The following is a 16,363-nucleotide window of genomic DNA, read 5'->3' as shown; positions in this document are numbered from 1 at the left end:
CCAGGGAGAATCTGAAAATATCTAGGGACACTTTTGATTGTCACAACTTGTCTAGTGTATACAGGACAAACATGGTGCTAACATCAAAGTCAATAGTGCTGAGGTGGAGAAGCTTTGTTCTAGAATGTCTGGGAAGAGGGCAACATCACGTGGGGCATCACAGAAGGACCTGTAATCTTCTCTATTTGAGCTGAGTCCATGATAGGAAGGCATCAGAAGGCATCAGACATGCACATATTTGGGAATAGGAAGTGTAAAGTCCTGAGGAGGATGGACACTGGGTGTGTGCAAACAGGCCAGTGTGATGGGAGTGAGTGACCAAGGAGGTGTGAGAGAGGGAGAAGCTCAGATCAGGTAGGGAGTTATAGCTGAAATAAGGGGCTGAAAGTTATGCTAAGTACAGTCAGAAGCCACTGGAAAGCCAAAGTTGTGATTCTGTGTGGCTTTTTATCTTCTTTTTCCTTATCTGTATCTTATGGCTGTTATGGGCTAAATCATGTCCTCCCTCCCCCTCCCGCCACAAAACTCACATGTTGAAATCCTAATCCTAGTACCATGGAATGTAACTGTATTTGGAGATGCAGCCTTTAAAGAGGTGATTAAGTTAAAATGAGGTCATTAGGGTGGGCCCTCATCCAATCTGACTGGTGTCCTTATAAGAAGAGGAGATTAGGACACAGACACACCCACAGAGGGAAGGCCTTGTGTGGGCACGGGGAGAAGACAGCCCTTTGCAAGCCAAGAAGAGAGGCCTCGGAGGAAACCAATCCCGCTGACACCTTGATTTCAGACTTCCAGCCTCCAGAACTGTGAGGAATAAATTCCTGTTGTTTAAGCCACCCTGTCTGTGTACTTTGTTATGACAGCTCTGGCACACTAACACAATGACTGTTTTCCAGTGAGAGGAAAGTGTGTACACAAACGAGTGATTAAAGAAAAAAAACACGCAGTAAAATCTTTTAAAAAGAATAACTCAAGCAGACATTGTCAACATGTCTGAGACTCCAAGTAGAAATGAAAGCTTTCTTTAAAAACCAGCTATAAGGATAAAAAAAGAAATCATTGAAAAAAATGGGGGTACCCCAAGAAGTATGGAAGTAAGAGAACATACCAGTGGCATCCTGCCCCAGAAGGCCGGACACACTAATCTTGGAGTGAAGGCCGCACAATCTCAAGGCACCCAGCTCTCAAGGGATTGAGTTTGGCGAGAACTTACCAAGGGCTTGAGTGAGCCCTCACCTGAGGGCTGTGGGGAATGCATTGTAGTCACTACTTCTCTCCTTCAGATTAGTTAAAAACTGCTTTGGAAAAGTCCAAAGTTGAGTTCACAAAGGCATTCAAGGTTATGAAAGGCGTGGCATCATGGCTCTAAGAGAAAGAAAGAAGGAAAGAAGGAGAGGAGGGAAGTGGAGAGACAGGGAAGGAGACAGAGAGGGGAGGAAGGGAGGGGGGAGGGGAGAAGGGGCGGAAGAAAGGAAGGAAAGAAGACTAAAGACCCAAGTGACTCAAATGTTTTAGCACACGGAGTTTCAAAATGGCCACTATGGGTAGATGCCAAGGTAGAAAAGGGGAGTTTTAAAGAACGTGTATCATAAAATATGGAAAATGAACTAAAGAGGAGGGGCAAAGGAAGGGTAGTTAGCACACTGAACTTCTCACCTGCATGTGTTCAGAATAGTGTTGGTTTGTGGACCACAGACAGCACTGTGCTGTGTTTCTCTGTGCCCCATTATGAACGGACCATGAGAGCCACTCCCCAAATCTGTGCCCTATCAATTGTGGAATTGCCTTATTTAGATATCAGAAGACGAGCTCATTTGTGTTTTCTCGACAATGAAATCTGGCCTACATAGAGAGGGCTGGAGCAGAGCTGTTAGGATTTTCTTTATTTAGAACCATCCATTACCCTCATTTATCTGCCAGCTTGTGAGAAATGGTCCTCTCAGCAAACACCCAAGAGCCATGAACATGGACCAAACGTTTCCCCTGGTCCTCCCTGTTGGGGCCTCACTTCTTAGTCCGACAAATGCTTCCTGTTCCAAATTCCTTGTGGGGAAAACCCCTTCTTCCCAAGTGTCTCAGTGGGTTTGGTGGGTGTTGGGACTGGCTGGGGCTACGAGGTTTGCGACGCAGTTAAAGCCAGCTGAGTAAGCGAGAGGCGTCTGGCCATGTGGACCTGGCTGAGGTGCAGTCAACTTCTGAGTGAGGCCGCCTTCTCGGGGGAGCTTCACTGAGAGAAGAGAAACCTGGAAAAGCAGTTGGAGGGAGGGAATGAAAGTGTGCCCTGGCATTCAAAACCATTCTGTGGTGGGACTGGCTGTGTCATCACTTGGTAGAAACAGAGTGTGAGGAAGAAGGAAACAGGACAGAAAAATCCTGAAGGAGGATCCCAGGGTCCTTGGAGTAGGTGACTTTGAACATGGCCCCCAGTAATTCCTACCTCCTGGTAGACATAGCCCGATGCCATCCTTGCCAAGGTCAGGGCAGGACCTCTGACTTGCTCTATCATCAGGTTGCAAAAAGATCATGCCTTCCCTCTGGTTAGCAACCTCTCTCTCTTGCTGGCTTTGATGAAGAAGCTGCTGCGTTGGAGAGGCCTATGTGGCAAGGAAATGTGGTCCTCGGTCCAACAGACTTGGATGAACCAAGTCCTGCAGACAACCACCCAGAGAGCTGGGGAGCGGATCTTGTCCCAGCGGAACCTCTGTTACAAGTTCATGGGCAACCTTGGAGCCAACACCTCGATCGCAGTCTATGTAAGAGGAACCCTGGAGGTCAGGACTCCACTAATGCCACGCCCAGGTTGCTGACCCACAGAAACCGTGACATTTTAACAAGTCATTCTTACATGCCACTGAATTGTGGGTTGATTTATTATGTAACAAGAAACAATTGGTGTAGTCCCCAGCTGAGACTTACATCCCCTTACTCGAGACCTCGAGTCAGAGGTGAGCCTGGTGTGTTAGATCTACAGCACAAGTGAATGATTTTACCCTAGAGAGTTCCTTACAGGTGTGACGTTCAAAAAGGTGATGGCTTGCCCATATCGGTATTTGATACTAGCTATACTTCTCCTGGGCAGAAGTCTTGCCCTTCCTTGCCACTGTAGACCGGGATTTAGAGCTTAGAGCTTCCAGGTATGCTGTGATGCCCAAATGTGGCCACTGACATCCATTGTAAGTGAGGTAACTTTTCTGGTCTCCTGAAATTTGTAGACAAGGAAAGACTCTGAAACTATTTGAGACAGAACCATTTCTTTAATTTTTTTTTAAAGATTTTATTTATTTGAGAGAAAGAAGAATGAGCAGGAGGTAGGGGCAGAGGCAGAGGGAGAAGAAGGCTCCCCGCAGAGCAGGGAGCTCAAGGTGGGGTTTGATCCCAGGACCCTGGGATCATGACTCGAGCCAAAGAGCTGCCTAATGGATTGAGCCACCCAGGTGGCCCTCTTGAATTCTTTTTGAAAGAGTTTTCTTTGGCTCTACTTTTATTCTTTCCCTAATACCACCTTCTAATACACGTTATACTTTACTCATTTATTCTTTCTATTGCTTATTGTCTGTCTCCACCTACCTACATATACTCAAAAGAATTTCTGCCAGATGAGGATCTTTGCTTTATTCAAGGATGTACTCCAAGGGCTTAAAACTACCTGACACACAGCAGATGCTCAGTAAATAATCGCTCAGTAAGGGATTGTTTGTTTAGAGGTAAGGTAGGGTGTGGTGACAAGAAAAGGTATTAGGGTAGTTAGCAATAAACTTAGAACTGTGCCTGCAATAATAATTCTTTTTTTTTTTTTTCTTTAATGGCCACACTGGGCCTTAAGTACCGTATTGTGCCCAAACTTAGAGTCCCAAAAGAACGCAATACAAGTTACTGTTCTTCTCAGGACTTGGGATGTCTGGAATCCTGGCCAGGGGATCAGCAGGCACTAGGGGGTGGATCCCAAATCCTAACTTCCCACCCCCCAGGCTGCCTACACACATTATACACATGAGAACCAAGACATACAGAAGTTTGGGAACCCCTGCTCCAGCTAATTTAACCTGAATGGGAAAGTTCAAAATAGAACATTCTGTGAATATTAGTATGTTGGTAATTATATAGTGAATTGGACACATTTTTCTTCTTGTCTAGGGTTATTTTCCTTTCCTTTAATCAAAGAATCCATAGTTTTCTGGAAAACCTCTTACTTCTCCACTCTTAAATCCCTGACTATATTTATGTCTGAATCTGCCATGGGCACCTGCCCCAGACCTGAGAAACAGGTTTCCCCTGTTGGAGTGATTGGTCTAAATTCCTGTGTGTGATCCAAGTCCTAATAAGAGTCAATTAGGGGATGTTTGAATTGTTATGACAGAGATTCTTCTTTTTATGCAGTTTCAAGAGGATGAAGCATAAGCCTGAATCTCCTAGTATCTGTCTCGAGTCCTGGACCTGCCTGATAAAAGAGCCAACATGGGAAAGCTGAACTGAGAGGGGAAGAATGAGGCTAAGTTCAGATGGCCTTACTGGAGTTTCTGGATCCAGCTATGCCTGAAGGAGGACTTTAAGTTACATAACTCAATATATTCCCATTTTCTTACTTTACACTGGTTTGAGTTCAAAGAGTCCTGACCAATCAAATAAAATATAGAGGATATAGTACAAAAACCAACACATCTCATTTTCCTTACCTTTGAAGCAAGACAACAAAAAGATGTAAACATGCATTTTTTTTCACATTTAGCAACATTTTAGTCTAGAATTTTTTTTTATTAACATATAATGTATTGTTTGCTCCAGGGGTACAGGTCCATGAATCATCAGGCTTACACATTTCAGAGTACTCACCATAGCACATACCCTCCCCAGTATCCATAACTCAGCCACCCTCGCCCTCCTCCCCTACCCCCCAGGCAACCTTTTGTTTTGTAAGATTGAGAGCCTCTTATGGTCTGTCTCCCTCCCGATCCCATCTTGTTTCATTTTTTCCCTCCCTACCCCTCACAACCCCTGCCCTGCTTCTCAAATTCCTCATATCAGGGAGATCATGTCTTTCTCTGATTCACTTATTTCTCTCAGCATAATACCCTCTAATTCCATCCACGTCATTGCAAATGGCAAGATTTCATTTGTTTTGATGGCTGTATATTATTCTATTGTATATATACACCACATCTTCTTTATCCATTCATCTGTTGATGGACATCTAGGTTCTTTCCATAGTTTGGCTATGGTGGACATTGCTGTTCTAAACATTTGGGTACACGGGCCCATTCAGGTCACTACATTTGTATCTTTAGGGTAAATACCCAGTAGTGTGATTGCCGGGTTGCAGGGTAGCTCTATTTTCAACTTTTCTTTTTTTAATATTTTTTAAATTTTCAACTTTTTGAGGAACCTCTATGCTGTTTTCCAGAGTGGCTGCACCAACTTGCATTCCCACCAAAAGTGGAGGAGGGTTCCCCTTTCTCTGCGTCCTCAGCAACATCTGTCACGTAAATGTGCATATTATTGATGATTAAGCTAATATTGCTGTACTTGTGACACTTTTTTTTAAATTTAAGAGTTTATTTGAGCAAAATTTGATCCAAACTGGGCAAAATTCAATATAGCAAAGAGGAGGTCTTAGTTGTTGCACAAAATTGAAGACTTTTATAGGCATAGGGGAGCAAGAACAAGGAAGTTATGGTAGGTAAAAAAGTGGGTTATTATTACAAGGTTTTTTCCTTTTCTCTTCCTTTCTTTGGGGAATGGCAAGAGTCTGCTAGACAGATTACCTAACTAGGGCTGATCATGTGATTCCTAATGGACTGGTTTAAAATTTCATTTCTGGGATGCCTGGGGCTCAGTCATTGAGCGCCTGCCTTTGGCTCAGCTCATGATCACGGAGTCCTGGGATTGAGTCCCGCATCAGGCCCCCTGCTCAGAGAGGAGCCTGCTTCTCCCTCTGCCTCTGCCTGTCTCTCTCTCTCAGACTGTCTCAGTAAGTAAATAAAAATCCTAAAAAATAATAAAATTTAGGGGTGCCTGGGTGGTTCAGTGGGTTAAAGCCTCGGCCTTCAGCTCAGGTCATGATCTCAGGGTCCTGGGATTGACCCCCACATCGGGTTCTCTGCTCAGCGGGGAGCCTGCTTCCCCCACTCTCTCTGCCTGCCTCTCTGCCTACTTGTGATCCCTCTCTCTCTCTCTGTAATAAATAAATAAATAAAATAATAATAAAATTTCATTTCTGTAAGAGCTGAGACTTCAATTAAGTCAAACTCACTTTGGTGACGTAGGGCTTAGCATAATTGACTCCATTTTGAACCTGTGGTCTTGTTTTTACCGTAAGTTTCATTGCCCTGTAGAGTTAGTTGGGTTTTTTAAATTTTTTTTAAGAACTCGAACTATAGTTAACACAGAGTTACCTTCGTTTCAGGAGTACGACATAGTGGTTCCCCAAGTTTATACTTATGGTATGCTCAGCCCAAGTGTAGCTACCATCTGCAATGATAGCATCTTGACAAAAAAAAATTTCTCTGTGCTTCCCTTCTATAAGGGGAACATTTTGGGCAAGGATGCTTCTGTTATCCTACTGCCAGAAGAACTCACCAAGATGCCCATTTATCTGGAATTTATAACTATCAGGTTCTTGGTGCTACTGACCCACTTTGGAAACCTCTAGAACACAGGGTCCTGTTGGGTTACTCGCCTCAGTCTGCAAATGTGACAGTGACAAGCTCATACCGATTTCCCCCGCTTGACTGTATTCCCTGTGCTGTACCTTTCCTCCCCCGACTTATTCATTCCATTACTGAAAGTTTGTGCCTCCCACACCCCATAACCCCTTGGTTACTGCCAGCTTTTTCTGTTTCTCAATTATATATAAAATTGAGATGGCACAAACACCGAGTAGGAGCGCTGAATGGCCCTACTTCTCTAGATAAGCATATAAGCAGTGGGTTTTGCTGAACATAAAATGTAGTATGTTTCTCTTCTGCCACTTTGGGCCCCTATAGCCAGAGCCACACACAGGCCAGGATCCGAAGGAGAGCAAAGTGGAAAGTCTGAGCCGGAGTGTCTGCGTGGTGGCTCTCCGCCTGGGGAACCTCGTGGTGTGTGGTCCGGGAGCTCCAATTACACAACCCCCCGGCCCCCCCCCCCCCGCCCATTCTGACAAGTCCCCAGGGGGCAAACGCTTTGTAAAGCTTCCTGGGGATTCCCCCTCGACCCCCACTCTAGTCTGAGAATCAAAGCAGGGCTTCCTGCCGAAAAGTCCCATCTCCCAGGCTCTTGTCAGAGGAGATGCTGGGCTCCAAATACAGCGATCTTATCTCAAGCAGGAAAGCACCCTTCTGTTGGTCGAAGTAAGTAATGTGTTCATTATAGAAGAAGATACGAAAATACCAGGGGACGTTAAGAACACAAAAACCCACATCCACCTGCTCTAGCCGTGGTTGTTCCACGGGGTGTGTGGGATGGTACCTGCATTTTCCCCAGAACCCCCCCTCTGTGGGTGGTGTGCCTATTCCAGTGTAAGAAGCCCTGAGCTAGATAATCCCACAATTACACTTAGGTTCATTTCCTGGAGGCTTCTATCCGTTTACTGAAGTTAGGATAAATATGCAATCGTTAAGATGGCCATGGTCAACTTCTAAAATGTTGTTTCAATTTTATTGTAATATTATTCAAATATTCAGCTTAGTGTCCTGCTTCTTTTCCTTAAGAGCATATGCTAGACACTGGCTTTCTTGAAACCCAGTGTCTCCTTTCATTCTCCTGTGAAGACTACAAAGGCAGGCAGCACACAAAGGGTTAATGTCTGCCCGTTGCTTGAATACCCACGGAAAGACCCTGTGGCCACCTCCAGCCAAGCCCATATTTTGCAATGTTTGCCGTGTGTGCGTATGCTTCATGTTGAAAGATGGACTGAATGGAGATTTCTTTTTGTTTGCACGTATTTGTGTGTGTGTGTGTGTGTGTGTGTGTTTCTTTGCGCACAGTCTCCGTGTGTGGCCTTCTCTGGGTGAAAGCGCTGTGTTCCCACTGTTGCTTATCCTGAAGCCTTTCCAAACCTCCCTCCCCGCAGACAGACAGCTGGGGGTGGGGTGGGGGGGCGCGGCAGGGGGAACATCTCTCCAAAGAGAGGAACAGCAGCGAGCTGCAGAGATTTCTGGGTCTGTTCCTACCCAAGGAAGGTGAGGTGGGGGAGCCCTCATTTTAAAAGGCCTCTTTTACAACTCCTGTTTCTTTTTAGAGGCATAGTTTTGAGAGGTGCCCAAAGGACAGTCTGGAGCGTCCCAACCTTCTTCAGCAGTGTTGGGCAAATGAAAGTGGGGTTTGTAAGTATGGATGAAGGGCTGAGTAATCCCTGGGGCACTGGGGGCCAGGAAGGTGGCAGGGATGGGGGGTGGCAGGGTGGGGGTAGTTCTTGGCAGTGGCTGACGGCAGAGACTGGCCTGAGTGAGAGAGGAAGTAATGTGAGCCACTCTACAGGGCCAACAGCTCACCTGGTTGTCCCCCTCCCTCACAGGAATGGTCTGATCTCTCTCTCTCTCTCTCTTTCTCTCTCTCTATTACACACACACACACACACACACACACACACACACACACACACATTCTTGCGAGGAGCTCATTGTCCCCCAGCTGCTGTCACTCCCTCACCCCATGTTCTGCTCTGGGCTGGTGCTGTGGCCTGGCTCTTCTCTTTCTTGTCAGCACTACTCTGGCTTTAGAAGGCTGTTTGGCCTCCGAGCCTGAGCTAGGCCCCACGTCCCCGTGTTGCTCAAGTCTGTGGCCCGTGGCCCTGCGGCCTGGAGAGCAGGCCAGCCAAAGCCCATAAGCTGCTCCCGAAAACAACCCACAGCTCTGGTGGCTGTCATCTCCACGCTTGCGTTGGCTCTCCCCTGCCAGCTCAGTCCCCAGCAGTGTTATGGTCGTCCTGAGCAGCGGCCTTGAGGGACTTCCCAGAAGGCGGAGGCCAAGGCTGGACTGCCATTGCTCACAGCCCTGTCACCCCCCCTTCACCCTTATGGACCCATGGGCCCCCAAGATACCCAGGACAAAAACTCCCTGTTCACTTCTGGTAAGCTCTCAACTCAAAAGATCAGTGTCCAGGTGAATGGGCTCTGGATCCAACCGTCCTGAATATTGAGAAATAAAAGACAGGGCATTTCATGTGTGTTTGGCACCAGTGGAAACCAGCATCCCGTGGGTGTCCGGCGCCTGTCCCTGCTGGCGTCACCGCGTGGCCCCTGCGTCGCTGGCTTCCTGTTACCTGGATCTCATCCACCCTGTTCTCTGTGAAGGTGGGTAAGCAGGAGACTTCTCAGCACTCAGGACGGTTTGTCAGATGTGGACTTTGGCCAGACCCTGAAGGTACTAAAAAACTGTAGGTAGCTTGGCCACCTAAGTGAAAACCATGGTTGGTATTTCTCTCAGTCTTGGCTGAATTCACACCACCACACTTTGTGCCTTCTATAGTTTTCCTAGCTATGGGAACTGGATGCCTTTAAAAAAATTTTCAAAATAATATTTCAAAACTTAGCATTGTTTGTTTTTCTTTCTGGAAGGGCTAATACCTCTTAATTTCTGCATAGCTTATTTCGAGGAAGGGGGTGAATAAAGGACAGATGAGTGTTAGCCTGCTACCTAGGAAGAGCACGAGGCACGAAGGGAGCAAAAGTCCTGGGTTCATATCCCTATTCAGCCACTTACTGGCTCAGTCAAGAATCTTTGGGGGTCTCCTCCGGAGAATGGGAAGAATAATATTCTAAGCCTGAATGTATTACAGGCTTAGAATGGTTTTATGAATCAAGGGAGTCAGGGTTTGTAAAAGCATTTATTCACCAGAAAGTACAAGTGTGAGTTACTTTGCTTTAAAAAAATAATTTGAAATAGTATTAAGTGTTTCTGGAAGTCTGGGTATCTAGAACCCTATCTGGGCCATTTGCTCTCCAGTGGTAAACAGTGGTCCCTGCATGATCTGCGACAGCTGCTTTCTCAAGAGTTTTGGGGAGATTTCCCAATGCAGCAAATATGAAGAGAAGAGTTCCAGAAACACATTCTTCACTTAGCTATTTCTTTGTCTTAAACCATCACAGTGAGCACAATGGTTAGGTTTGCAGGTGGCATTGGAATAAGACTGACAGAGATTTGAATCTGGCTCTGCCATTGCCAAAGGCAAATTACTTAGCTTCTCTGAGCCCAGTTTCCTCATCTGTAAAATGGGTATAATAAGAAAAATTAAAATAAAAAACCCACATAGCTTATTAAATTCATGTGAGATTAAAAGATAATGCATGCAAATTGCCTAATATTACGGGATCTAGCACATTGATTCAATGAATGTAAGATGATGATGATAATTATTAAAGAATATGAGGAAGAAAATTTCCATCAACTGGTCCTTTGCATTTAGTGATAGGATTTTCTACTGGTCATGGATTCATTTGACAAACATTTACTGAATACCTTCTATGAACTCAAAACATTTTTGGTTCCCTTTATTTTTTATTATTATTACTTTTTAAAGATTTCATTTATTTATTTGTCAGAAAGAGAGAGCATGAGCAAGGGGAGCAGCAGGCAGAGGGAGAAGCAGTCTCCTTCATAAGCAAGGAGCCTGATGCAGGACTTGATCCCAGGACTCTGGGATCATTAACTGAGCTGAAGGCAGATGCTTAACCAACTAAGCCACCCAGGTGTCCCATTTTTTTTGTCCTTTAATGAAGAGCTGCCGCCCTAACCAAGTAGTACCCAGTACTCTAATACTGAGAACTCCAGTTGCAGTGCACAAAAGGAGGATGAACATAAGGAGAGTTAAGACTTGGTTGAGGTTAATGAAGGAGTTCAGTGGTATGCTAGGAAGGTGGTAACAGAGCTCTGGCATTTGGAGTAGATTTTGAACACAGTAAAAATGATCTGGAGTAGTGCTGCATTCAAAGACAGGATAGATTGCAGAGAAAAAAGACTCAGAAATTTAGTGGCTAAAAGACAGAAGCTTATTTCTTGCTTACTCGAGGATTGGGTTGGGAGTCCAGGTCTGCAGTGGGCCTGATGGTGTCAGGGAGTCAGACTCTCGCCACCTTTTTACTCTGCCTTCTTTTAGGGTGTTCATCTGGTTCATTTAGCTCCCAGACTCCTATGATGGTTTTGCATTCCAGCCAGCAGAAAGGAGAAGAGGGAAGGCACAACCATTCCCTTTAAGGACATGAGCTGGAAATTACACATATTCCTATAATAACTAGGTCATGTGATCACAGCTAACCAAGATTAGTGGGAAATGTAGTCTTCATGCTAGGTTACCATCTGGCCAACTAAAATTTGGGGACTTTTTTGCTGCAAGGAGGAGAGGTTCTTGGGGGAGCGGCTAACCTTCTAGTGGGTAGATTGAGAAGGATAGTAATATAGTAGACAGCATAGCAGATGAACACAGTTTTGCCAAATAAGGGAGAGTGGTGAACAAGAGGGCAGTAACAGTGGCTGATTGCCTGGGGGAGTTGAGCCATTGACCACAGAGGCCCCTGTGGACTGGGAGGTTGTAAAGAGGACAGCGTGGTAGGAGGTGGAGTGCTGTGTGTGTAGCCATGTGGATGGTTGGCACACCAACTCCATGGGATTGTAGGAGAAGGTGTGACTTGAGGACTAGCACATCATCCCCACGGTGCCTCTTCTGGCACAGCCTGGCTCTGTATGGGATCACAGCTCCTAGAATCATTTGCCTCATTCATTTTGAACTCACTTCACTGACTTACCACTCAGGTTTTGACTTTCTTCTCTGAGCTCTAGCCACTGATCACTCCTGCCTACAGTCTGGATGTAATATCAGCAAGGAAGGACGTAGGATTGGACTAAAGACTTCCAAGCGGTCTAGAGGCTGTCTCACTTGGGATGAGAAGGATGGATGCCGCCATCTTTCATGGTCTAATCCAAATTTACAGTCCAGAGATCTCCACAGAGCTCTTGACAATTCAAGAAGTCAGACAGGCTTGAACTTGCATGAAACAGAGTAGGGAAGACACATCAGTATGTATGTTTTAAGTTAAATTAATTAAGGAATTATTTTACGTATTTTTAATTTTAGGTTTCCTATCTCCACTCTCATTTTGACATGACAGCATGAAGCCAGAGGTGGTCTTTACAAATGCGTGTATCTTGTGTTTACTACAGTTTGAAGTATTGTGCCTAAAATACACATTTAGCTGCCGTTCTTCTAGGCTAAATGCGTCTGAATGTGAGTTCCTATTTGTTTCTTTGTGGACAAAATGTGCACTGAACCAACAGCATGTTTGGAGTGGTGTCTTATAAGATTTCAAAAGCCTCTGTCTGTGGTCACCAAACGGGCATTCGTGGTGGGCATTCGAACTCTCAGCTTGAACCTAACATTACAGAGGTATGGTTCTTCAGCTCAAGCATGGTGCTTCCAGGGTGCCCACTGTGGGGCTAGAGCCCCCAAGACTTGGAGAAAGAGAAACATGCTAAATGTGTCTATGCAAGCTTTCATCTGCCAGGAAGTAATATAGCTGATGGTATTAAAGGAGAATGTGAGCTTACCTATTGGTCCTCCAACACTGACTTTTCAAGAAATCTTCAGGAGCAATGGATAGGAAGTAAATTACTAGTGTTTTGGTTCAGTTTTATCACTCAAAACACTTTGGTCATTCATTAAGTTCCATATGCCAGACACTTGTGTGTTCCTAAGGATAAAGGACCTGGACGTGATAGACAAGCAGACACATAATTACAATATCCTATGTGAGTTCTATATTGAAGGCTGTAGGACTATAGCCAAATTAGAACACCAAAGGTAGGATTTGGCACCCAGAGTGAAGCCTTCTACATTCTGGCATTTCAGGGTCCAAAAGAATCAAGGCAGGCACCCCTCACTCTAAAATGAAGCTGTCAGTCAAAGCATGTAAATGGCACCAACACTGACAATGGAAACTCAAAAACAATGGAGACGGAGATGGCAGGAGGGAAGTGGAAAGACTTGGTGGTAGATGGGCTCATGACCTCCTCTACAAAGCAGGGGACAAGAAATTTCACCTTTAGTAGTGCAAATAATACTACATTTACAAACACAAGTAATAGAGAAATCCAAATAGCAATGAATCTTTATTGACAGGAAGAAAAGGGAATGGAGGAGTGGCTCAGTGAGCTGAAGTCAAGAGACGGTGTCTGCCACAGACAAATGGAGAAATCAGAATCGAACATTATTTAGGGATGTGGAAGTAACTAATTAAAAGAGTTCAAAGTGCTGCTCTAGCTGGGGCTGAGGAGGTACCGGGCTTCATTTTAAGCCCTTCTATACTGTTTGCTTTTTGTCTTGTTGTATTGGTTAGGATTAGGTTTAGTTGAAAGTGACAGAGTACTGGAAATAACAGTAGTGCCAACAAGAACAATGTTTATTTCCTTCTCATATAAATTTAGTCCAGGGTAGGCTGTCCAGGACTGCTGTGGCAGCTCTTCTTTGTGCTGTCTTCAGGCTGCAAATTTCATCCAGCTCACACCTCCACGATGCCATCCCTAGGCTGGGGTCCTTGTCCACGTGGCCCAAGATGGTGACAGCCATGTTCCAGGCAGCAGGGTGGTTGAAGGCAAATCAGGAACAGGCACTGGCATGCTGCCTCTTGGAAAGGTCCTGAAAGCTGTCACACGAACATTTCCTATTGTATTTTATAGGTCAGAATTTAGACACATGGCTGTATCTAGCTGTAAAGGAGGAATGTTGTTTTTGTACTGAAATTCCATACACATGTTTAAAATTCAGTTACTATGGAAATAGGGGAGAATATATATTGTAGGACAATTAGCTGTCCCATTCTACACTCACCTTGATACAATAAAATAATGAGCATTTAACAATAGATCTATGTTTTCATAGGAAAATGCTGGAAACAAAATGAATTGATGTGTGATCAAGCAAATATCATGGAATAATCAGTACAAAAGCTAGGTGGTGGGAGTACTCAATGTATGATTTTCAACTTCTCTATATATTCGAAATGTTTTATAATAAAACGTTGAGAGAACATAGGGTTAGGGAATACAAAAGAAAATCAATTATTTTTAAAACTTCTTTTACATTTCATAGCATGTCTAATCTGAAAGCTTGGCTTTTCCCATTCTTCCAGTCAAGTCCTCAGGTTTTATACAAAATTCATTTAATTCTTCATATTCTACACATAATCAGGTCAGGGCAGAGCCTATGGGGAGAGGTCCAAGCAGGCAGCTCAAGCCTGAGACAGCAGAAGCCATGCAAGACCCAGGCATAAACAGAAAAAAATATTTTTCCAAAGAAGACATACGGATGGCCAACAGACACATGAGTCTAATTTACCATCAGGGAAATTTAAACCAAAACCACCATGGGCTATCACCTCATACCAGTCAGGATGGCTAGTATCAAAACTACAAGAAATAAAAGTGTTGGCAAGGATGAGGAGAAAAGGTACACTGTAGCTGAGAACAAAAATTGGTGAAAACAGTACGGAGGTTCATAAATTGGTGAAAACAGTACGGAGGTTCCTCAAAAAACTTAAAATAGAAAGATCATACAAACTAGCAATTTCTAAGATAGCTACTGTCTGGACAATCAGCATAACTGGGAACATCAGACCAAATCTTACATAGGTCACAGTTGAGATCGTAGTCATTCATACATTCAGGAGATATTAAACACCTACTATGAGCCAGACTCCATAATGGCTCTGGTCATGGATTCTTCCCAAACACCAATCATTTGTCCCTGCCCAGATGGGTCTTTCATTACCCTGAGACTTCCCCTGTTAGCTTTTCCTTTATATTTTGGCTTTGAAAGCAGTGGTTATGAATCTATTCAGTGTGTGGCCTTTGTGTGGTGCTTTCTGCTTAAGTATTTCCAAACTTCCTTTCTGTAGAATCAGGCGAGGAGTGGAGAGAAGGGAGAATAAGGAATGGAAGGTGGAAACAAAACCAGTTCTGCTGAGAAGCAGAAGGGTCTGCCACCATTGACTACTGGGAGCCAGACATCTTGAATTTTCTTGTTGTTTTGACTTTCCAGGCTATAGTGGATAAAGGTGGTGAGGAATGACTGGGTGGATCCTTAAGGTCTCTGCCCTTTCAATCTGGCCAGTGGCCTCTTTACCCCTAAAAATAGCTTATAATCAGAGGAATTTAATGTCAATCAGGATGGATCAGTTACTCTATTTCTTTGTAATTTCTTTGAGGTAGAAAGGGACTGGAATGAATAAGCACAATAATAATTAGTGATAACAACAACAACAACAATTCAGGTTCATTGTTCCCTGACTTCTTGGAGCTTCTCAGTTCTGGAGGGCTAAGGGGATAACCCCTCCCCCTCCCTCCTCTGACCTGAGTAAGAGAGCTGGGCGGTGGCCTTCCTGGTAATCCCTTGGGTACAAACTGGCAAGATATATGAGAAGGAACTGTCTCTGAATACATGCAGGTGGCTTCTTGCCTCGGGTAACGAGTCTCATTGTCCCTTTGTGTACTCGCATTCATTTAGTCTCTGGCGAAGCAAGGAGTGACACTGTAGAAAAGGTAGGAGGGCAAACAGGGAGCCCTAAACAAAGAAGCTAGTTTGGAAGGAGGAAAAAAAAAAAAAAAAAAGAAAGACAGACAATCCCTTGAACCATCTTAAAAGCAGCCAAGCCTGAGCACGATCATATGAAACAAACATTCTCTTTTATTTCACCATGTTGAGGCAAATTTAGTTGCTGGCTTCTCCTTTTTAAGAGATTTCATGGCACAGATGAAGCAGCTTGTGAGATCAAGTCCATGGGCATTTTCAATGATCCATCGAAAAGGACGGTCCACTTCAAGCAGACACTTCAGACTCTTATTTTCTTAATACAGGCTGCATGGTAAAATCAAGGAGAATAATAGTTCAGCAATGCTTTGGTGCCTTCCTCCGAAGAGCTCACGGTAATTTGCAAGCACTGGTAATTCACAAGGCGAGTATGTCGTCAGCTGGTTAAGCAAGCAGTAATGACTTATTCTTCCGGGCAGATGGGGAACCGAGGACCCACTGGATGCCCTCAAGCTACTGGCATCTCCGCTTGAATGTGCAGAAATGGTACAGGCCAGTCTGACTCTGCTGGGACTTGCTCCTAAGCTGAGGGGCCACAGCTGCCACCGACCAAACGTTGTCTTGATGTCTCTTCAGCTGCAGGCTAGTGGCTCGGGGAGGCCCCGCTGGCCTGGCAGAGGAAGGTCGTGGCCTTAGCTACTGGAACCTAGACTCCTCTGCCCATAATCATTCTGTATTTCTCAATTCTGAATTTGCTGCCAAATCTAGCTTTGTGATGTCACCTTGCCAATTAACCTCTTGAAACCCTGGTTTCCTGATTTATTAAATTGGAGCAAGGGCAATAACAAGCACTTCTCAAGATGG

The 16,363-nt window shown here is 44.6% G+C and overlaps 1 protein-coding gene across 1 annotated transcript; it reads left to right on the top strand.

The window, feature by feature from the left end:
* Nucleotides 1–2,570: 2,570 nt before the first annotated feature.
* LOC116569994 lies at nt 2,571–16,195 on the top strand. The gene is made up of 7 exons (XM_032306502.1): nt 2,571–2,774; nt 3,064–3,137; nt 8,054–8,141; nt 8,222–8,306; nt 9,162–9,275; nt 12,229–12,361; nt 15,979–16,195. Exons 1-7 carry the CDS (start codon nt 2,571–2,573, stop codon nt 16,193–16,195), a joined length of 915 nt encoding a protein of 304 aa, XP_032162393.1.
* Nucleotides 16,196–16,363: the final 168 nt, after the last annotated feature.

Source organism: Mustela erminea, chromosome 12 (assembly GCF_009829155.1).
Source record: "Mustela erminea isolate mMusErm1 chromosome 12, mMusErm1.Pri, whole genome shotgun sequence".
In the NCBI taxonomy this organism is placed as follows: domain Eukaryota; kingdom Metazoa; phylum Chordata; class Mammalia; order Carnivora; family Mustelidae; genus Mustela; species Mustela erminea.
This window is presented reverse-complemented; position numbering and strand designations above follow the sequence as displayed.